The sequence below is a fragment of the Bos grunniens genome, chromosome 10, assembly GCF_055505025.1.
Source record: "Bos grunniens cultivar Pamir isolate PY7600 chromosome 10, Bosgru_T2T1.0, whole genome shotgun sequence".
Lineage (NCBI taxonomy): Eukaryota > Metazoa > Chordata > Mammalia > Artiodactyla > Bovidae > Bos > Bos grunniens.
Window position 1 is genome coordinate 59,649,515 of NC_141174.1, and position 23,163 is coordinate 59,672,677.

General features: G+C 43.0%; 2 protein-coding genes across 4 annotated transcripts in view; one reads left to right on the forward strand and one right to left on the reverse strand.

Moving 5' to 3' along the window:
- The window catches only part of PYGL (glycogen phosphorylase L), a 54,426-nt gene extending 40,371 nt beyond the window's left edge, over positions 1-14,055 (forward strand). For 2 of the 3 annotated variants that reach the window (XM_086321559.1, XM_086321560.1), the window contains one exon: positions 12,493-14,055. In XM_086321559.1, coding sequence (XP_086177685.1) covers positions 12,493-12,496 — 4 coding nt within the window. In that variant the 3' untranslated portion in view covers positions 12,497-14,055. Of the gene's footprint in view, positions 1-3,883; positions 3,960-12,492 lie in introns of all 3 variants that reach the window. The other variant, XM_086321557.1, reaches the window with a different exon arrangement.
- On the reverse strand, positions 58-22,596 carry ABHD12B (abhydrolase domain containing 12B). The gene is made up of 13 exons (XM_086321561.1): positions 22,419-22,596; positions 17,319-17,446; positions 16,131-16,233; positions 14,312-14,431; positions 12,353-12,383; positions 8,968-9,013; positions 8,688-8,817; positions 8,227-8,264; positions 6,612-6,691; positions 2,669-2,751; positions 1,522-1,600; positions 793-911; positions 58-693 (listed from the first exon to the last, which is right to left on the reverse strand). Exons 1-13 carry the CDS (start codon positions 22,478-22,480, stop codon positions 666-668), a joined length of 1,047 nt encoding a protein of 348 aa, XP_086177687.1. The 5' UTR covers positions 22,481-22,596; the 3' UTR covers positions 58-665.
- Positions 22,597-23,163: the final 567 nt, after the last annotated feature.

Sequence of the window (23,163 nt, forward strand, 5' to 3'; positions counted from 1 at the left end):
CGTAAAATGTCCTGAGGAAAAAATAGCTTTTTACTGGACTTGAACATTTTTATAACATTCTTTAATTTTGTTTCATTTTGTTAAATAATAATCTAGTAAAGTATCTCTGGTAATTGAGAGGGAAAGTGTATGAGTCTACTAGGGCTAATAAAGTGTCACTTTCCAAAGGCTATATGAGTGCCATATCTCTCTATTTTGAAGCAGATTGGGAAGCAGACTAGGACTTTTCCCAGTGCTATTCGGAAGGCTAGAAAACAGCTTGGAGCTTTTTAATGCCTTTTAAATTAAGTAAACTGAAATACAAATTAACTATTGGAGCATCTTTCTTATACTGCTGTCTAGGTCCAAATCAAAGACCACCTTATCCACAAATATCCTCAGAATGTGGGTAACTGTACATTTTTAGATGGAATCAAATTTTTACCAAATTCTCACTCTCCACGGTGATGTTTCTGTTGTTCCCCAAAATAGACTATGATAAGATAAACGAGAACATTCCATAATGCCCAACATCCATGCTTTCTTTCCCTTACTAAAATGGCAGGTGACTTGTAAAAATGTCAGTAAGTTCAGCTCACTCAAGCAGCCCAATACAGTTTTACATAAAAAGTTCACATCACAGCTGGTGTCCAGACCAAGTCTTCGCTCTCTGCTGTTCTCAGACTTCACGCCCACTGCTGGCTCAGGAAATCTCTGCAGGAAAAAGACCTTGATGATCTTACATGCCTTCCCCACCACATGGTCTAAGTAAGCCAGAGCAGCCCTCACTGCATTTAGCAAAACAACTCTTACCTCACAGTATGTAACAGTGCAGGGCTTTTACAAAGCGAGTTGTGTCGGAAGCCAGGAGGAAAGATCACCATCTTCACCCTCTCTTTGTTCCTGTAGGCATTGTGGGCAATTTCATAGAGCTGCAAGGGGCAGAAAGACAAGGACTCAAAGGCTGATCCTTGAAGCTGTTGTTTTGTTTTTCTAGTCTAATCTTCCTGAAAGGGTACAGAAACAACTGTCTTAGGGAGTGAGTTCCATTCAATTGGCGATGTGGCACCCTCCATATCTCTGAGTGGCTGCCTCTACAACCAAGGAAGGAAAGCTGCACAGCACAGAGAACAGTGACAAGACCTCATCGTACCCCTCCCAGTGCCTCCCTGCAGGGGGAAAAGGGATTGCAGGGGACCCCCACTATTTGTTTAAAAGAAAAGGAACAGCATCCCTATTTTTAGAGCCACTGCCGGAAAGACTGCCTGGAAGTTCCCAGAGCCTTCTGGGATCTTCTCTATATTTGTTGATCCAGACCCCAGATGAGGAAGCAGGATCCCCCACAAACACTCCTTTGAGCTGAACAGCATGATACTTATTGTATCACGCTGATACTTATTGTATACACCAGGCAGCACAGCAACTCAGGGTGCACAGAATCCCTTATAATGTCAGAGACCTTTCTTTCGGCACTAATCAAAGTTTGGCTGGCTGAGAAAATGGTGACATTAGTGTTTCCATCAGCCACTGAGCTTAGTATACCTTTTTTCCAAATTCCAAAGGTACCGTTTTGTCATCCTCACCATGTATGATGAGAAGGGGAGAAGACAGGAATTTGACACTAGGAACAAATGGAAGAAAAGCATTCAGTTCAAGAAATACATTGAGATTTCTCCTCTTCTAAGTTCAGGCTTTAGTAAAACATGAGGTTCACCCAAAATAAAAGACACGCTTTCTGTCCCTCCCAGGAATAGCAACTTTATATATAATAAGCTTCATATAATGACATTTTTCTTCCAGCCAAGATTCTATTTACTCATATAATTTAATTAGTTGTTTAATTTATTCTTATGTGATTTTTGAAAATAACAAAAAATGAATTTGTACAGAATTAAAAGAACTTCACTTTTTTCTTATTCTACCTTATTTCACAACATGTTGAATGTTTTAATTAAAATTTAAAAAATTAACAAAACCAAAAAATAATAAGAACTACCACAAGGCCAAAGAGAACTCTTTGTAGCAATTTATTTACATTTCCCCATAAACGTACAGGATGGACATGAGATGTTAACAGGTTCGACTAGCTTCCTGATCAACTTCCTATGTGGTAATTCAAAAAGGCCATGACATGAAAAATGGCAAAAGCCCTTCCTTGGCCCCTCCCAAATTCTGATACCAGCCAACCCTGCCACAGTGACTCACTGCTACTCCTCAGGATGTCAGATTCCTCAAGTGTGTTGAAATGGGAAAACATACTGATAACGACTACCTGTTTGCAAGCACTCTAGATTCTCCTTCTCCAACTGGGAGACGCTAGCTTGCCACATTCTAGTCGCTGGACTTGCTGTTGGGTAGTTGGCTGGGTGGTGTATGGATTTTGGTTACATGGGGAATAAGGCCTAGAAGTCAGAGATTCCTCCAAGGAATGCTAAGTTAAACCCTACAGGACCTTTGAAAGGTCCTAAAACACCATAAACTACAAATCCCTTCATAACTTCAGAGAAAAGTACTGAATTGGTAAAGTTATTAAATTAGACATAAACATAATACCAAATACTAAAAATTTGTAGACACTTTACCCTAAATCCTACTGCCCATCTAAGAATTCTCCTCTACCTATTCAGTAAGTCACATGATAATTACCCCCCAGAATCTAATAAAGGACATCTTTACATGATTAACTTACTTTTCATCACTGGGGAAGACTAGTTTGTCTTTCCTCAGGGCATCCATAATTGACCTTAAAAATCCTGGAAGTTTCCGGTAAATCTATTTTTCAAAAAGGAAAAAAATTAAAATATGGCCTAAAGCTATGTCATTTGTTAGAGGTTCTCACTATGAACTGTAGTAGTACAGAGTGTAGTGACTTTCTAAATATACTAAACGTTTTTGGAAAATGTAACTTTTATGATTTTAAAAACAATTCATGTTACTTTCACTTTCACACTTTGGAAAATACAAGAAGGAAGAAAAAAGAAATCACACATGATAAAGCAGACGGTGCATGGGGCTTCCCAGGTGGCTCAGTGGTAAAGAATCTGCCTGCCAAAGCAGGAGACTCAGGTTCGATCCTTGGGTTGGGAAGATCCCCTGGAGAAGGAAATGGGCAACCCCACTCCAGTATTCTTGCCTGGAGAATCCCATGGACAGAGGAGCTTGGCGGGCTATAGTCCATGGCGTCACAAAGATTCAGACACAACTGAGAAACTACTACTTTCACATTTTCACACTTGGTAGGGAAATGGGTACAAAATATGCAGGTTGAGGCCAGTAAAGACAAACGTCTGCTTCACAGTTTGGACGTGGGCCTGCTGCTTGCGGGAGCCTGCGTGGTTCCCCAGGGTTTGTCTGGCCTGTGTTTCTGGCATGGTCATGAAGCACAGGACCCACATTCAGGTGCGGTCTGGAGATCCTAACAACACCGCTTCTCCTTCCCTCCCTTACTTTGCCCTTATCAGTGCTAAGGGCAAGATTTCTTGTCTTCTCTTTCCTTTGTCTTTGGTTCTTCTATCCCTGGAATCAGGACCCCTCTGATGAGAGCTCGGTAAGAGAAGTCCTTCGGCAGTTCACCTCAGGTTCCAGAGGAGGGAGAAGAAAGTGGGCCTCAGTCCATCCACTCCCCTCCAGCCAGGGGTGCCCCTTGGGACTTACAGGTCCAACTCCCCTCCAGGGGCTCCTAGTTGGTCTCCCTGCCTCCTCTCGGTTCTGGAATTGCACCAGATAAATATCCTTTAAATCTGCTGTTACAGATTGTGGGGAGTGGAACTCTTATCTATTTAGAAAAACAAACAGCTCCTATCTTGGCTGAAAGGCCATCCACATCTGGCCACAGTCTTTCATCCCCAAAGTTGTCTGCCAGGAGTTAGAAAAGGTAGGACTGAGTCCTGTCTCCTCTTTACAGGGTGAGTGGCAACGGGGCAAGCCGCTGAGCCTCCAGCTCCCTCAGCTCTCCATGGAGGCAGTGGTGCCAGACTCAGGTGCTGTGAGGATTAAAAAGGAGGATGAGTGCAAAAGCTCTTACACAGAGGTCCTCCGTGCCTCTCGAGTATCTTATAAGACAGAATCGCCCCACTCTGGCCACGTGCCTTGGCTCACCTTCTCCCCTCCTGTCTGTGTTTCCTAACTGCTCTCCCTCTCCCTCACCTCACCTCACTAAGAAATGAGCTTAGATCCTATCTCTTTGTAAGTCTTCACTGATCACACCTTTGCAAAAGACCCTTCTCTTTGCTGAATTCTCCTGTCCCTGAAATTATTGTTCTGGGCCCTCCCCCAACACAAGCTTAGTCTACTGTGTACCTGAGTGGGACAAAGGAACAGGTGTTTGTTAAGTGCCCATATTTTGCATGATTATTTTACTTAATTCAAAAATACAAATACACAAAATCCCTATGCAGTATCAACCTCATTATAAAAATAGGAAAAATACAACAAAGGGAAGTAGTTTACCAAAGTCATAATTGGTTAGTGGCAGAGACAAAATCTGAACCCAAACCCAAACCTGTCTAGCTTTATGAAGCCCAGAGTCTTTTTCCACTATGCCATGCTGCCTTCCTATTCCAACTAATTGATTCCAAAGTGATACATGGAAATCCATGTCATACTTTATATCCCTATCTCCCCAATTGCAGAAAACTTCTTCAGGGTTAGGACCTATGCCTTTTACTGTATCCATGTCTCATACCACCTAAACTTTCTTATTCAACAGTGCCTTATCAACATCATTTCACTGCTAATAAAAATAACTAATGGCCACTGAGTGTCAGCACTCTTATACATGCTTTTCATATGTGAATTTATTTATCACAATAATCTTGAATAGATTTAATGAAGCATTAAAAGCAATTAGCCGAAGGTTACATAGCTATTAAGTGACACCCTGGGGAAAAAAAACCAGAAAGTCTGACACCAGAGCGATGGTTCTTAAATAAAATATATTAAAACCTTTCTGTGGAGGTTTTAGAGGTCTACCAAGGCAGTGAGGTCTTGAGTGGTCCAGACCCCAGAAAGAAGGGATGCCCAGAGAGGTGAGCCTCACACTCAACACCACTTTGCTCCTTGAGACAACTGCCAAGTCAGAAGAAAGCCAGAAAGTAGAGGCAAAAGAACACAGACAAGATGACACAAATAGAAAACACAGTAAGAGAGCAGAATATAATTACCATAAGCTTCAGACTAAGGATTACATCTGAAGTGAGGCTCACTGCATTGAGAAGTAACATTACAGGAGACTTCCAGAGTGCCAGTGCTGCTAATTTCTTGATTTGAATGGTGGTTACATGGAGGTTCGGTTTATAACTATTAAATCATAGATGTCTGTCTCATGTTCAATTTCAGAATTAACAAAATTTCAAAAAAAAAGTAAATGGTAAACTTGTTTCTAAACTGTAACATGTCTACAAGCTAGTGAATTTATTAATAATTATTCAGAGTAATAGTAACAGATGTTCAATTATCTATCTTTAAATTAATATTTAATTGTCTGGAGCCAATTAAAATGGTTTATTTATTGAATCTTAAATTACTCAGCATTCAATATTTTGGATTGTAGAGGGGATTCCTGTAATGAGTTGAGCTTAGAGTGTACAGGCATTTTAAGATTATGTGGTTCTGTGAACTAGCTGTCCCAGGATGTAATAAGCTGAAATAGTTAAGCAAATTCCAGAAACTTCTATGATGATTTACTGTATGAAAAATTCCAAGGGTAGACAGTTGGATTTAAGTACCCTTAAGATGCCTTCCAACAGTAATCAACAATTTGCAAATTTGGGCTACATGTCCCCTCTAAGAATCACACCTTTCTCCCTCTCTCATTTACTAACATTTATATAGAGGTATAACTGTAAGCAATTGAGCATAAGACATGGAATGAAATTATGAAATTAGCTAATAGTAACAGATACAACAGATTAAAAACCACATCTTGTCAGTCAATCTTTTCTAATTTATCTTCTTGGAAAGATTGTCTTCTCCACCTGGGATGCCATGTAAACCCATTTGGCAGCTTCTTGAATTCTTTAGAGACTTTCGTATCATAAAATAATGAAAGATATGTGGTTGACATTCATAGGGCTAAAAATGACGTATGAAAGGTTTATTTTCACTTTGAAAAGGGACAATAAATAAGTGAACCTAAGTCAAGTCTATCTATGAAAAAATTATAAAAGAGAAGAGGTGTAATTTAGTTAATTGGGGGAGGGAGGGCGGTGAAAAAAAGCTTTGGCTCTTAATAAGCCACTGAAGGGCTTCCCAGGTGGTGGTAAAGAACCTGCCTGCCAATGCAGGAGACATAAGAGATGCGGGTTCAATTCCAAGGTTGGGAAAATCCCCTGGAGTAGGGCATGGAGAAACCCATGGACAGAGGAGCCTGGTGGCCTATAGTCCATAGTGTATCAAAGAGTTGGACACGACTGAAGCGCCTTAGCACAGCACATACACAAGCCACTCAATCTATTGGAAGGAAATAAAAGAACTACAAATACAAAAGCCATTGTGCCCTCCTTTAATAGTAACTGGCTACTAACCTATCACAAGTTAGAATAACTTAGAAATACATAAGATTAATTAAGAAAGGGAAAATGGTTAATAAACAGCCTGCACGTTGACATCTTGTAAAGATGTATGAGACTCACCTTTAACAAGGGATAATTGATACTTGCAACCCATATGTTGGTAAATGGAGCTTCCAGGATAATTGCATCAGCTGGGAATCCTTGAAAAATAATAAGAAAGAACTCCCCCATCATATTTAAATACTGTCTTTCCTAAATAATGGATCCTTATCTTGTACATGAACTACCTGCATCAAAATCATTTGTGAATCATAATAAATTGTTACATTTGTGAATGCAAAGTAATGACCCCACACCAGACTTCAGTGAGAAGTCGGGATCTTGAGGGTGGGAAATGTGAGAATGTGCATTTTTAACCAGCACCACTAGAGATTCCATTTCTGTGCGCATGTAAAGAAAATCACTACCTTTTAAAACAAGCAGATTTTCATGATTTGGATAATTTAAGAAAGCAAAGAATTATAGGAAGGGAGAGTGTTCTGCAGACGCTGACTAGGTTGTTTTGGCCAACACTCTGAGAACAAAAGATCAAATACTGAAGTTACCATAGACTTTACCAAGACTTTAAAATAACTTATTGAAAATAACAAATGGTAAAATAGTTAAATATTTATTTTACTGCCACTCTAGAACTCTATGCCCAGTAAAATTACCCTTTAAAAGTGAAGATGAAATAAAAACATTTCAGACCAAAATTGAAAGAATTCCTCACCAACAGACAGGTAGAAGAAAAATCCCAGATGGAAGCATAGACATGTTAGAAATAATAAAGAGCAAAAAAAAAGGAAGGTAAATCTAAATATTGACTTTATAACATAAGAATAATGATGTTTTATGGAGTACTGATATAGAGAAAATTAAAATACATGGTAGCAAAAGTTCATAAGTTGGGCACTTAATGGATTTAAAATGTTCTAAGATAATTACATTATCCAGGAAGTGAAGTATTCATTTATGTGGGAATTTAGTTCTGGTAATTCAGCATTGTCAACACTAAAGGAGTCATAAGAGCTTAAAGGAGCAATGAAATGATGTTTGCTTTATTTACGTAAGTAATTAAGATTGTGTATAGCAGGTGACACGCTTTAAAATGTTTACATAACTCACCCTGACCTGTACTGCCAGTAAAGTTTAAGATATAATGCAAGTGATTACAAGCTTTCAATGCATATCAGAATCAAATCACCTGGTCCTATTCATAGAGTATCTAGTTCATGAAGACAGCCAGGATCCAAGATACCTGTGTTTATAACAAACACCCCCAGCAGATTCTGATAAAGGCAGTTCTCAGAACACTTTGAGAAACAATGACATAAATATTACATAAGGAGGGCTGCAGAAAGCAAGTCTTGCCTACTATTGCATAAAGTATAATTTGCCCCTCCTATAGCAGATTACTCCATAACAATACTTATTTATCACTTCACAGGATGGCTCTTTTAAGGTAATTTTTAACTCTTTCCTTAGTATTTACTTTTAATTTCATGCCTCTGAAAATCAGCTACTGTTTTGTATTAAACACAAAAAAAGAAAATTAATTACAGTATCCAGAACTGCCTAAAGTTGGGGTGCTTGTAGGTATCTCTGTGTTCAGATTGTACACAATAGTCTCTTCATTGTTTTTATTTTCCCATCTCAAGCCAAGAAATTATACCATGTAAGCATTTTATCATACCCTTCTCTTCTAGAACTTTTGCAGCATTTGTTGCAACTCTGTAAAGAAATGAAAATTAGTACACATGTGAAGCAGTGACTTAACAGTCAAGTAAGCAGAATAAAATGCAACCTCCAATATGAGCATCTGATGAAAGCTCCTGACTCTCAAATGCGCATAAACACAAAATCTTGCACAGGATTTCAAGGGATTCCACTGGCCCTAAACAACAATCCTTTCATTTAAAACTCTCAAGGAGAGCTCTGGAATGGGCTTCAGTGTCCCAGATAGCCATAGACAGCCAGTACACGGTCCCTTGAATTACAAATAAGCACGCTGAGGTGTAAGGACACTCGCCACTTGTGGAACCTGAGAGAAACTGTCTCCCAGCTCAGGGGTCCTCCTGCTGCTCACGGCTGCCTATGATATGACACTAACGCCCCAAGGATCCCCCTAAAGACCCATCTTCAGACCCCACTTACCCTGTCCCCAGAGAGTGGCCCCAGAGACACACAGGGGTGGTACCACTTCTCGCCTTGGTCCACTCGTAGACACAAACTGCATCAGCAGTCAGTCCATCCTCCGTGGGTGTACCCGTTGAGTCCCCGAACCCTGCCCGCGAGGAAAGGCAGACATACTATCACTACCTCCAAAATGAGGGCCATCAAAAGCCCCCTGCTTACTGAAAACTTTTTGTACCAAAAAACAGTTTTTTTAAAAAACAGTTTTTTTAAAACAGTGTACACTGTTCTTAACACATACCTCTGTAGTCAACAGACAAGACATGAAAGCCACCATTACTCAGCACCTGGATGACAAAGGAGCTGTTATCACTTTAATTAGGAGATGCAAACAAAAAGCTGGTCTCACCTCCTCAGCACTTCCATAATCCTGGAGGTAATGGTTAATAGGTAGAGAAAAGATCCATTTCTGAAATCTGGTGTTTGACATGAAACTTAAGATCAGACTTAACAGGAAAGAACAGCAGAGCAGGATCACACAGCCTGGGTCACACCCTAGCTCTGTCACTTACCAGCCTTGGTCAAGCCACTTAACATCTATGGAATCTATTCTGAGAAATGAAAAACAATACTTTCAGGATGGTTGGAAGATTGCGTGAGATGATGTATTAAAGTACCTTGGGGACTTCCACAGTGGCCCAGTGGTTAAGAATCTGCCTGCCAATGCAGGGGACACTAGTTCAATTCCTGGTCCGGGAAGATTTCACATGCCACAGAGCAACTAAGCCTGTGCACCACAACCACTGAAACCCATGCGACTAGGAGCTCGCGCTCTGCAACAAAAGAAGCCAGGAATATGAGAAGCTGGTGCGCTGCAATGAAGAGTAGCACCCCTGCTTGTTGCAACTAGAGAAAGCCCACACACACAGCCAGGAAGACTCAACAAAGCCAAAAATATACATTAATACATTTAAAGTACCTTGAAAGTGTTAAGTCACTCAGTCATCTCCAACTCTTTGCAACCCCATGGACTATAGCCTGCCAAGTTCCTCTGTCCATGGAATTCTCCAGACAAGAATACTGGAGTGGGTTGCCATTTTCTTCTCAAAGGGATCTTCTGACCCAAGGATTGAACCCAGGTCTCCTGCATTACAGGCAGGTTCTTTACTGTCTGAGCCACATAGTGAATATCTTTTGTAGGAACTTCCTGAAGGTAAGAATGCTACATAGAGCTGTAGTAGAAGCAGTCAATAATGGGAAGATATTCATATTAAGTATGAACAGATAAAGAGTTAATATTGATCAAAAGTAAATCACTTGATTACATGTAACCACTTTCAAGTCCTGAATAGAGAAATGAGAAAAGAATATAAAAACATAATTTTAAATGAAAAAAATACAAATGACAGATGATGAGAAGGGAGATAAAGGGGGACAAAACTTTACTATGCAGGCACTTTTAAAATTTTATTTAGTTCTCACAAAGTCTTACAAGACAGGTATTATCTGCATTTTACAGATAAACTGAGCCTTGGAGAACTTAAGTAACTTGTTCACACACATCCAAATGGCCAGAACTCGAACCACAGCAACAGAACCAAGATCACACTTGGGCCTGCCTGGGTTCAAACACTGTGCTTCCCCTACCAGGCATAGATGTGGGAGAAGAAAGAGAAAAGTGAAAGTGTTAGTCTCATCCGACTCTTTGCAATGCCATGAACTGTAGCCCGCCAGGCTCCTCTGTCCATGGAATTCTCCAGGCAAGAATAGAGTGGGTTACCATTTTCTTCTCCAGGGGATCTTCCCGAGCCAGGGATCGACCTCAGGTCTCCTACACTGCAGGCAGATTCTGTACTGTATGAGCCACCAAGGGAGCCTTCAGATGTGAGACACTGAACTTTAAATACAACTGAACTAATAATGAAGAAGTAAATGAAACTTTTTAACATTTAAACTACATTCTTTCCAAACAAGTTATCCAAGACACAGGGCAGTTCAGCATCCAGGGAAACTGGAACACCCATGTGTTGCTTGTGGTTCCATAAGCTTCACTTGACAATCAACTTAAACAACAGATCCTACTCCCAAGAATTTATCTCCAGGAAAAAAATTCCAAAAGAAGCATAAACTACCTGCTTAAAGTTTTCTGTAGCAATACTATTCTAAAAGAATTTAGAAAAAAAATTGTATCAAAGAGGAGTAGAATATTTAAGTAAATAAATATTGTCTATAAATAATGGAGAATGAGCACCCTTTAAGTTGGTAACTACGACGACTGTGAAAAACATCGAAGAATATTCTTAAAATAGTTAAAGTATGACATAAAATTATATATAGAAACAATCAGTAACATAAAAACTTTATAGAGATTAAAAACTAGGTGGGAACGATGTGCTGTATGATTGAAGTGATAAATGAACGATTGAATGAGAAAGGGGGAGAGAGAAGAAGACAATTTAATAAGAACTTAATTATTAAAAGAAATTGCCTATCCAAAGGAGACAATGAAGAGCTAAGGAAGTTCGGTCAGGCTGGAAAATGATGACTATGGTGTGTGGAATCCAGAATCTGCCCAGAGGAAGAAGTCTTATCACAGCATCCCTACACATCCCACCCACCACCAGGAGGATCTGGCTACTCTTCACATCTACACCTATGACATAGGAGACATACAATTGAGCTTTGCCAAGAGTAGAAGGGGAAAAATATATATATTCTCACAGTCATCAGCATCACACCCTCCCACTTGGAAAGGACAAAGAGTGGGGTTCAGAGTAGAAAGCAAAACTAAAAATTAATAGGCATCATCACCCCAGGCAAAATGGTAATCCAGCCCACCCACCACAGGGGATGATGGAGAGGGGAATGGACAGGAGAGGGTGCCCCTGTCTGAAGAGGGGAAGGGGGATGAAGGTGGTGCTGCAGTGTTGAGCCTGACAGGATTCTGGACCCCATTCATGCTGTTAAATCAGGAAAGGACTCTGGGGTGGGAGCTGGCTTGTGGGAGGAGAGATCAGGTCCTGGGATCAGTAACAAGACAAGCAGCCAAATCACCTGAGGAAGGGATTCCTAACCACCTCACAGGAGCGTGGGAAGGCTAAACAGCTCACCAGCCAGCTCTGAGTCAGACATGATGAGGGGAAGAGCCTGCCATCGTCCTTGTGCTGGGAAGTGCCGGGGCCACTCCAACAAACCAGAGCTTGTAGCAGGCTGGTGAGGACCCCAAGTTGTGGCCGGCCACCCTCCCTCTGCTGAACTTTTTGTGGGGCTGAAGAAGGGCCTGAATGATGTAAGAGCAGACATTCTGTCTTTACCCCATACCACAGAAAGGTTGCTCCTGGTGGAAGGGGTGGCTTTAGCACTTAATATATTTTCTCAACCCAACCCTCAGAAAAAGCAAAGAAATGTGTCTTCAACTCCGTCTGGTGATGAAAGGAACAAATCTGTGAAAGTGTTTGAGACTCAGAGACATTCACATCTGTTTCAATCCCCCAAGGTCAATTTAGGAAAAGAAGTGCATTCAAGGGACTTTAGGTCCCAGACACCACCACCCACCCCTTTGCCCCCACACCAGGGAGCTCTCAGGAAATAACCAGGCTGTGGGCTAAGGAAGATCTTAGGGCTGTAGCCCAGAAGAGAATAAATGAAGATGTAAAATTGGTACCTTGAGGCCCCTTCAGACATACCTTTACTAGCTCCAGTCTATGAGAAGCTGCCCTGTAGAGAAGGTTTAAAAGAAAAAGCAGGAATTAGGAATTATGATGACACATTCAACAAAAATCACTGTCATGCTGCTGGCATCTGATCTCACTGCTTTCTTTTTCAGATAAGACAAATAACCAGGGGAGAGGGCACTACTTCTTGGTGTTGGAGCCCCCGTGCCTGCATCAGGGTGAACTCCCCACGGCTCCCCACTCCCTGCCTTCCCCACAGTGAGCACCGCCTGCCCAGACCACTAGCACTTCACAACATAAGCATCTGATGAACTGCTGACGATCCATCTTCTTGCACTGCTGCACAGCAAATCCTATTTCTCAGAATACTTCTAGAAGCCAAAGGAACATAAGTCCCAGAAAGTGGCTTTTCAGGAAAAGGGATGACACAGTCAAGTTCACTAAAGTAAGAACTCGCTACATCCTGTCTGCTCCGCCATGAAGGACATGATGAAGTGAGGAGAGAAACTCACAACCCTGGAGGTTCAAGAAACACTTTCTTCCAAATAACCATAGTCTGCTCTCTATGAACCACACAAAAGGGAGAGAAAGATGACTCAGAAGACAGAGGAGTCTTTAAAAACCATTTGAATTTTTAGAGCCACATTTCTTAAAACATTAGTGAGTCATGAAACCCTTGGAAGCTGTGATTAAAGCTATGGACCTACTCCCCTGAAAAATGTATCCACTCTTCAAATTTCATGTACAATTCGAGGTTGGGAGTTCACGGACCCTCTGGGGCTTCTGTGGATCCTAAGTCTAGAACCAGTGTTTTCATCTAGGTTCCCTGTGACCTGTCATTTGGCCTCCTGCCAGCTCAGTACCGCTGGAAGCAAGCTGAGACTTCAGGAAAGAGGAAGGTAGCTAGCCCCAAGCCAGAAAATCCAGGAAAACTGGGGGCAAGAGCCGATTCACTCAGAGGGCAGACGTGATAGTGTGATCCACAGGACACATTAAAGAAAAGTGCATTGTAACACTGTACCCAAGTTTGCACAATTGGAATAATGTTAAACAATGTTGAAAAACATTGATTTCACAAGAAATCTCTGTAAAGGTGACTCTAAGGCATAAACCTCAAGAAAGCACCTTGAGCAAAGGCAAGGCTTGAGAAAGCCATTGTCTGACACAAAAGACAGTGAGTAAAAGAGACAGAGGCGAGGGAGCTGAGGGGCAGAGTCTGAGCTTGTCACTGAGTTTGAAGTGTCCCCCGCCCAGAGACTGGGGCAGGTCTGTGGGTCTCTGAGGCATGTCACCCCTCCCCCACACTGAGAGCGGCAGTCAGAGCCAATATTCATCACCCACTGTAATGACACAGGCCCACAGAGGGGCTGGCAGTGCATCAAAGAAGAGTCAGGCTTCCAGGAGGCACTCTGTTACAAAGCAAGGCTGGGATGACAGGAGTGGGCTGAGGCATCAGCACTCCAGGCTAGAATTAGTCAGGTGGCCCCAGAGCGGGATCAGAATTCTAGGGGATCTCTCCTGGAGATCATACACTTGATTTTTAGACTTCATTGCTACATGAAGGAATCTCCATGTGGTTCTGTGAGAAGACCATTGATGTGGAAACTCTTCCTTATTCTCCATACCTCATGCATATTTCCTATCAAGTCATCCATGGCTTCAGTTCATCATTTCCAACACTCTTACAGAATAAAGCAACACTGCCTTCTTTGAAATCAGTGTCCACATTTTGAAGTTTGTCTCCCTTCCAGTTAAGGATCCACATTATTCTACATGTGGAATATATAGTGTTATATTTTTTTTTAAGAGAAGCCTATTGCCAGAACACCCTCGAATTCCAACAAATGGAAACAAATGTGTGGAAGGATGCTTACAGAGTTAAAAACAGCTCTGCCTTTCATTCCCCCACAGGAATGAAATGCTCTTTTGCTCTGTCTGAGGGGAAAAAAAAATCCAAGCAAAGGCACTGACCTGTGTTGAGCACTGCCATGAAGATAAACAACAATTGGGTTGCCATCACAGAGGGCTGCTTCATACCAGCTCCGGCCCTTCCCCTTAGCATCCTCCGCCCGGCAGCTGGGAACCGTGTGCCTGAAAAGTAAGGCAAGGTTTTAGCCAACATGGACCCAGAGAAGAATTCTCTATCCTCGCCAACAGTCTAAAACCTCATGTCAATCAGATACATCTTTATGTATATAAAACATATTATATACAAAACCACCTGGGAAAGCCCATAGTAATTATCAGAATATATAATAAGTTATAGTTTTATATGTAAATATTTAATCTATTTATATACAAAAATGTATCTGAGTCATATATGCATGGGCTTCCCAGGCGGCCCTACTGGTAAACAGCCTACCTGCCACTGCAGGAGACATAGGAGATGCAGGTTTGGTCCCTGGGTCAGGAAGATCCCCTGCAGGGGGGGCATGGTAACCCACTCCAGTATTCTTGTCTGGAAAATCCCATGGACAGAGGAGCCTGGCGGCCTACAGTCCATAGGGTCACCAAGAGTCAAACACGACTGAAGCAACTTAGCACGCACACAGGCATATATGCACATGGTACCAATTAAAATATAATACCATGAACATCTTATAATGAAAATTATTACTGCCCTAGCCCACCTCCCTCATGCCCAGGGATAACCCCTTTTAACCATTTATGGTTTAGTTCTTCTGATTCCTACACCAATTATGCTTCCAAAACTGCAGTTCTTAGGTGTGGCTTACTGAAATGCAATCTTTTGGGTGGAAACCAGTAAAAGATAATAGATATTTGCCACCTGCTATTGGTTTGGCTGAAGAAACAAGCTGGAAAAAAGTTAAAGGGAAACCACTTTGGGTAGGAGAAAAGAACTTAAACATGAAATTAAGTTATTCACAAGAAACTGAGTGACCTTGTGATTTTAAACACCTGAGTGAGCTCTAGTTCCCCGCCCCACCCACCGCCTTGTCAAATTAATGAATGAACTCTGATAACACAAATACTACCATATGACACATCGCCAAGGGACTTGGAGAACTGACCACATGATGACGAATCTTCAATCCTCCAATCACTTAGAGGCAAAAGTTCTGACATCAAACCCCCAAGGCCTCCGTACCAAAAAGATAGGCATCGTTGCCAGCTAGATAAGTGGTCATGATGACAGTTGACTCACTCAGCCAAGGGCAGATGGGGCAAGAGCAAAGAATAAAAATATTTTCAAATTCCAGCACTATCAGTGGAACTGCATCCTACGGATTAGAAAAAAGTTATGTGAACCCATATTGGTTCCTAAATATTTCATGATCACATGTTCAAACTCAGGGAGGTGAAATATAGAAGAAGACAATGGAAAACTGGCAGCCAAGAACAAGCAGGTAGACCCAAACAGAAGAAAGTGTTGAGATTAGCACAGCAAGACAGACAGTAGGACGCTCATGACCTTGTTGGACAAATATTTATGGAGTGCCTTTGCCAAGCACCATGCTGAGCAATGAAAACCCACTAACAAAGTCCCCACCTATGAAGTTATTGTCTCGTAAAAAAGACACGCATTAATCAGATAATCACACAAGGAATAAGGCAAGGAAGAGAACGACGCTAGGCACCTGAAAAGTAAGATTCTCGAAAAGCAAATTCAAGCAGGTCAAATGTCAATACAAAGGGAAGGTGTGTGGAACAGCTTCCTCCAAGGAACACTGACCTCTCCACAGGCAAGTAACACAGCACCGCTCACCTGTGTCCTGTAACATGAAAGCCCCGCCCACTAAGCACCCCAGTGTCCAATCAGCGCACTCACCAGATTCCCAGAATTACCCCAGGCTCAACTTTGATGTAGAAGTTCACGGTGTGAGGAATCTTCAACTCTGGTTTCTTTAAATCCACAAGAAATGGTGCTTTGACTAGAAAGTAGAATTCATTACCAACTCCCAGAATCAAAAGTCCATGTCTTTCAATCACAATCCAAAAAAGTAATTAGCCTCATGTTTGACATGTTTCTAAGTTACAAGCACTACACTCAATTCCAAGCAAAGCATTTTATTTTATAAACTAGGACTAGCCCGCAGAAGAATTGACCCCCACAAATACTCTAAAGCTAGACTTAAAAATAGCACCAGTGTGGTAGCCCCTAATAGAGTTTATTCCATTTTATCCCTGTTTCAAGTGAAAAGCAAAGGAGACCATTCACCTAAAAAATAAGAGGGTATAGAAGAAGGTAATGAGTTTTGGGGCAGAGAGGTTTGTTTTATTTGGTTGGATGTTTTTTCTTTGGCTGCGCCAGGTCTTGGATGTGGCTCTCAGGATCTTCAGTCTTCCTTGCAGAATATGGGATCTATAGTTGCAGCATCTGAACTCTTAGTTGTGGCCTGTGGGATCTGGTTCCCTGATAAGGCATCGAACCCAGGCCCCCTGCATTGGGAGCATGGAGTCTTAGCCACTAGTCGACCAGGGAAGTCCCAGTAATGAGTGTTCTGCTACTGAAGTCATGCATTACTTTTGCACTAAGTAAAGCATAGTCACTAACCATAAACCATGAAATGTCCAAGATCAACGTAACAGAGACACACAGGGGACAGCACTACCTGTGACCAGAAGAACCATGTGCCACACTAACACAGCCTTCAGTAGAAACACAGGAAAATAGATTTATCACATCAACCTGTCTCTCTCTAGGGATACAAGCAAAAAGAGGAAGTGAAAAGGCACAGAATACAGAAAGCACTAAGGTATCCAGATTAACAGCTAATTTTAAGACTGAGCTCCAGGATTGAAATCTCACCCACAAGGCCATGGTTTTCTATCTATCCCAACAGTTCACCAGGATTCGTTTTAGACCCCAAAGGCAATATAATTAGGTTTCAGACAATTTAAGTCTAGCCACAAAGATGCTGACATATCTTTCTCACTATGTCGTAACTGTAAGGGCAGTGAGTTCTTTAATTGGGAAAAAAATATAAAGGCAGATTCACAAAAGGTACATACTTACAAAAGTTTACAAAAATCAGCATGTGCATCAGAGGAGGGCAAATGTGTTCTTTTAATGATTTACTTGTAAAGCTGTCACACAGAGAGGCAATTTTCCTTCCGAGTGTGGAACAGGAGTGTGGGAAAGATCTGTAAGATATTGTGAAACAAATAAGGTATTCAAAATCAGTCTAAATTTTGTCTTGGTTTGTTTTTCCTTCTAACGTCCAAATCAAATTCCACAGACTGACACTGGGAATTACAGGCAAGCTGGCATTTAAGCAAAATCCTTTACAGAACTGTATGTAATTAGGGCAGATCCAGACCAGGCCCTATGGGAGAGCCAGGAGAGGAAAGGACAATCAAGCCCCCAATCAGCTGCTCAGAAAGCCCCGGTATGATGGGATAGGAGAGGTGGGGACACGGATGCACCCAAGTCAGACTTGCTTTCTCAGTGTACCCCACAGAAAGCCAAGGCTGGACCCCAAAGTCATCAGACTGTTTAACAGCTGCTGCAGTTTTTAATCACAATTCAGTGCTGTATGTGCTAGCTATCTATTATTAGTATTAGCCTAAAGCAGTGAATGAATAATCGTCAGATTCCCCCCTCCTTATGGCTGAGTCTCAGGAAAAAATGAGCCAATGCAAGAAAAAAAACCCACTTCTGAGGTGAGTGGGATTGTGAGGAGCAGGGTGGGGTGCAGGGCAGGATCTAGGCAGGTGATGGGACATGGGGTGGGTGGTGCAGGGGGAGCCACACACATCTTGTTTATTCTACTGTCCCAGTGGCATGAACCATCCAAACTGGGAGCCACCAGCAGACAACTTAGGATTTTTCCATGAAGGCTCACTCAGGCCACCTCTGTCTCTGGCCACAACTCCCATGAGAGCTGAGCGTCTCCCGAACCTTTTAGAAATGAGGGATACAGGAAGTCAGTGTCATCACCTCCCACTCCCAGTTTCTGTTCACATCGTTCCTTAAATGAATCCCTTTTCCTATTGTGAAAGGTTAATGGGAAGACCATCGATGTAATCAAATTATGAGGTTGTGGGGGCTGGAAACCATGTGTGGTGCACTGTTTCCATGTCCTGATTTCTCTGCTAACTAGAGGCATCTTAGAAGACGTTACATGTACAGGTTAATACCTGTACTTTGCAAATGAAGAGAATGAAAAGTTAAGTACCCTTCCCAAGGTCACACAGCCAATGAATGGCAGAACCACGTGAATCCAGAGTTCCATGATGATCTCCAGTGAGCTGTCACAGTCCTGGTGAGTTCTCCTTGTCATCCTTGAAGCAAAAATGAGCCCCAAGAATGAGGCTGGGCTCTAGCCAAGTCCAGTTCTTACAAAAAGTTGTATCAGGATCCTTTTCTCTTCTGCATCCTTCCCTCTCTCAGGGTCCCTCCTTCCTCCCACTCTCTTCTTCCATCCTGTTCCCATATTCTCAGAAGATACCAAAAGCATCAAAGAAAGACCTCTAAAAAACTCTCCCTCTAGTGTAATCACTTAAAAATCAGGGCACTTATACATATTTGGAAAAGGCATGGAGGCAGAAGATAATGAATCTCTAATGAATTTCCAGCAATTCTGTGGGGAGCAGAAAAGATAAGCAGGCTAAGGGTGATGGACAGCTCTTCAAATACATCAGCCGTGGGCAACTGCATACCCATAAAATCAGCAAAAAAGAAATGAAAATGATTGTTTCATACTTTAAAATAGCCTCTGTGAAGGTGGCTGGAAGGAGAGGACACTGTTGTTCCAATTTTAGAGATAAGAAACTAAAACCCAAAGAAGCCACTTTGAGCCACAGATCAAGCCCAGACAGACAGGCAGAAGTGAATTCTTAGGCTTCCTTCCAGTTGGCTGGATCCGGTTTTCTTTCTCCTGACTCTCTGAACTCCCGCTACCCTGCGTGTTAGTCTCCCACTAAGTTGCCTTTTGAAGGTAGCAGGGTGCTTGAAAAGCAGAGGCAATAGAGGGAAATATGCTTCTGTTTTTAAAGAATAATTCATACAGGACCCTTCTCTCAAATAGCTCAAGGCACTTCTGTGAGAAGCACTGTGGGAAGAGAACACAGTGACCAGACCCCTCTGAGCATCAATAATGCACAGCATCTCCTTTTAACTAGGGGGCTGTCAGTTTGACTTCCCCTAGATCAATAGGGGATCAAAAGTCACCAGCGGCTAATAGACCTTATTTGAGCAGAGGATGCGGTTTCAGTCCAATCCTCGCTCACGGCCAGCACATCAAACAGCCACCTTGATGCTTTGGTGTTCTTTTGCCTACCCTTTGATCAGCTGTGGCTGTAACTGCACAGCATCCCACAGGGGCCACAGAACCTAACTGGATGATTCTGACTGGCGCTGGAACCTGAGCTGCTACAGGGCCAATCATTCTTGCTTAATGCTCAGAAGTACCAGCTTTGGGAAGCCCAACTCTGACCACAGTTGGCAAGACAACAATTCCAAATGTTAAGACATGCTGCACAGGCATCCTGTGCCCATTCATCCCACCAACACATACTGATTACCAAACACCAAGTTACCTCTTTTCTCCTCCCTCCTTTCCTCCCAACCAGACCCCCTCTTTCCTTCACGTCCACTCAAGTGTCCCTTGTTTTTCAAATCTTCTCTAGACAGATCTTCCCATGGTGACTTATCCTCTCTTTTCACCCCTCCCACTAATTATAGTCAGGCCCAGAGGCTGACCCTTAATTCTTTGCTGATTTTTTTCTCACTATTAGCCCTGTATCCCCAGTGATAAGAACCACGTCCCAGCTAATGCTGCTTTTACTTTCCACTCTGCCTAGCACAGGGCTGTTGCTGTTTGTTGTTTAGCCATTCAGTCATGTCTGACTCTTTTGCGACCACATGGACTGTAGTCCACCAGGCTCCTCTGTCCATGGGATTTTCCAGGCAAGAATACTGGAGTGGGTTGCCATTTCCTTCTTCAGGGGATCTTCCCAACCCAAGGATCGAAACTGTGCCTCCTGCATTCCAGGCAGATTCTTTACCACTGAACCATCAGGCCAGCCCTGGGCTGAGTGTCATAAATATCCATAAAATGACAGGTTGAGAACAGAAAAGAGTATATTTCTAGAAGGAGTCAAGGCTTATTGGTAGCTTTGGGGGACAGGGAAGGGCTTCCTTCTCTTTTGAGTAGGAATGTGAGCTACCCAAGAGCAGGGGTTTTGCCTGTTTTATTTATGGCGGTGTGCCCAGAGCCTAGGCAAGTATCTGGTAGGGAGTAGATGACCAATATACTGGGGAGGATGGAAAAGTTTATCAGCCTTCTCATAGGGATTTTCTAAGTACCAGCAGCAAGAGATTTACTCTGCTGGGCCCATCCATGTTAAGAAGTGACTACATCTGATGAGACTTTTGTAAGATAAATAAATCCATCCCCAAGGCATTAAAAAATAATCACTGTAAATATCATGATTAAATGTTCTCCTTGAATCTCATGACACATCACAATAGATCCATGGCTACAGGCCATCCCAGACACACAAGGAGCCCTCCAGGAATGTTTGCTGATCTAACCAGGCTCCATGAAACAAAAAGGACTTAAGATGCTGGATTTCAGTCTGTGCCTCAGCCTGATCTAAATTAGATCAGTAATTTTCTGCTCAGATAAAGAAATGCTCAAGTATTTTATTCTTTCAGAAAACACCTCAAGACTTATTTTTAGTAATCAGTATTTAGAAGTAATAGGGACTTCCCAAGTGGCACAGTGATAAAGAATGCAGGAGAAACAAGAGAGGAGAGTTTGATCTCTGGGTTGGGAAGATCCCCTAGAGGAGGAAATGGCAACTGCTCCAATATTCTTGCCTGGAAAATCGCATGGACAGAGGAGCCTGGCACACTAAAGCCCACAGGGTCCAAAGAGTCAGACATGAATGAGCAACTGAGTGTGCACACATGTAGAAGTAACAGGATCCCCAACTCCCCATCTCCACTCCTCTATCAACAAAGTGGGCTGTTCTCTAAAAACACAACGCAGCTTTGATTCTCTGTCGAATAAGTGTTAAATAACCAGTCACGCATTCTATAAAGAACTCAAAAGTAAAAGGTGGTAAATGCCAGCTTTCCCAAAACAGCTGCTTCAGGCATGTAAGGCCCACGATTGTGAAGTTTGAAAAGTGTAGCCAGTCAGGATATTGGACCTGGTGTTCGGATCCAATACAAAAGGGGGCTCTAGCCTGTGCTGCGGAGCCAGGGAGAGCTGCACTCTGCCCCCTGCCCTCAGCCACAGCAGGAAGAGAAGACAGGGAATCAGGGTTGTCTTAGCCACTCAGATGTTCCAAATTGAGGTCTCCTATGCCCGGATGTGATTCTTGGATACTTTGTAGTCAACAAAAGTTAGGCAAAACAAAGCAAAGGAATACAAAGAAGAAAAGTAAACGAAACAGCCAATACCTTCCCACACCAACAAAACAAAATAAGATACCCAGTCTCTTGGGTCTGGGTTCTCCAACCAATCAATACCTGGATTCAGCGCAAGAAGACTGACAGTGTATTGCTTGCTGGTCGATTCAGGCAGTCTAAGACTACTGCTCAAGCCAAGAATTCATGGAAGGAAGAAAACTTAAAACCTGCTGACCTAGACATTTCAGATTTAAAGGATGTAAGAACTTGGCATGGGCAATGCCAAGTTATGGTTTCCATGTACTGTGCATCTCTAGCATCGTGGAGAGGTCTTCCTTAACTCCATGGCAGAGTTCACACTCAGGCAGGTGGTTTTCTGACCCTTCCCATCTCTACAGATAGGCCCTTGATCCAACAGAATGCCATCCAAGACAACAACCCAGATTATTATTGTCACTAATATTATCCCGCTGTTAGTAAAATGTCAAGGCAATTAATAGATTTATAGAAACCTGAACCAGCTCTCTGGAATCTCTATTTCAGAAGCACCAAAGGGATACACGTTCCTGAAAAATCTTAGGCTTGAGTCTCACTGGCCCTGGTAGGGGCTGAGGAAACAGCCGTCCAAGAGCCCTGGGGGCTTCCGAAGCACCGAGAGTCAGTGCCGGGCCTCCAGCCCCCCGGTCCGCGCTGGGTGGTACCTTCCCTGCCCATCCCGGGCAGCGGGGCATACAGGGCGCCACGCGCACTCACCGCAGGTTCCGCACGACCATGTGCCACCATGCGGCCACGGAGTCCCGCTCGTCCGGCTCCATCCCGCGTCGCGTCCTGATCCGCCACCACAGGAGCTCTCGCAGATAACCGGGAGCCGGGAACCGTGCCCCGGCTTCCCTCCTCCCCCGCGAGGGCGGCGACTACCCGGGGCCCTGCGGCGGGTGCTGCGGGGCGTCCTACTCAGCGCGGGGCCGGGCGCGGCCGAGCCGGGCTGTCTTCGCGCACCCTCGGCCACACGCAGTGATTTGTGATAGGAACAAGTGCCTTACTCTTCCAGCAGGCCATGCGCGAATTCATTTCTATTTTATCCTATACGTTTCTGTGTGTGCGCGCCCTGCGTGGAGTAAAATACATTTCTTACTCTGATAGTAATAAAAGTCTGAGAGTCACAGCTTTAGGAGACCCTCCCGGAGAATATACGCTTTCCTCCACTTTAACCCCCCTTTTTTCTTTCTCCCTGTTGTTCCGCTTTTCCGGAATCTTCCCTTCCCAACCCCCATCTCCTCCCTCTCTCTCCCTCCTTCTCTCTCTCTCTCTCTCTCCCTCTCACACACACACACACACACACGTACACACACACACACACCTGTCATCCTTACTATAGTAGGAATTCCTTTGGCTCCCTTCCATTGACTACTACTTTTATCTGTCTGCAGTGTTATGAACTACACAATTCCTCCATGTGTCCAAATTCACCACCTTCTGGGTGTTTTGTTTACCTAGC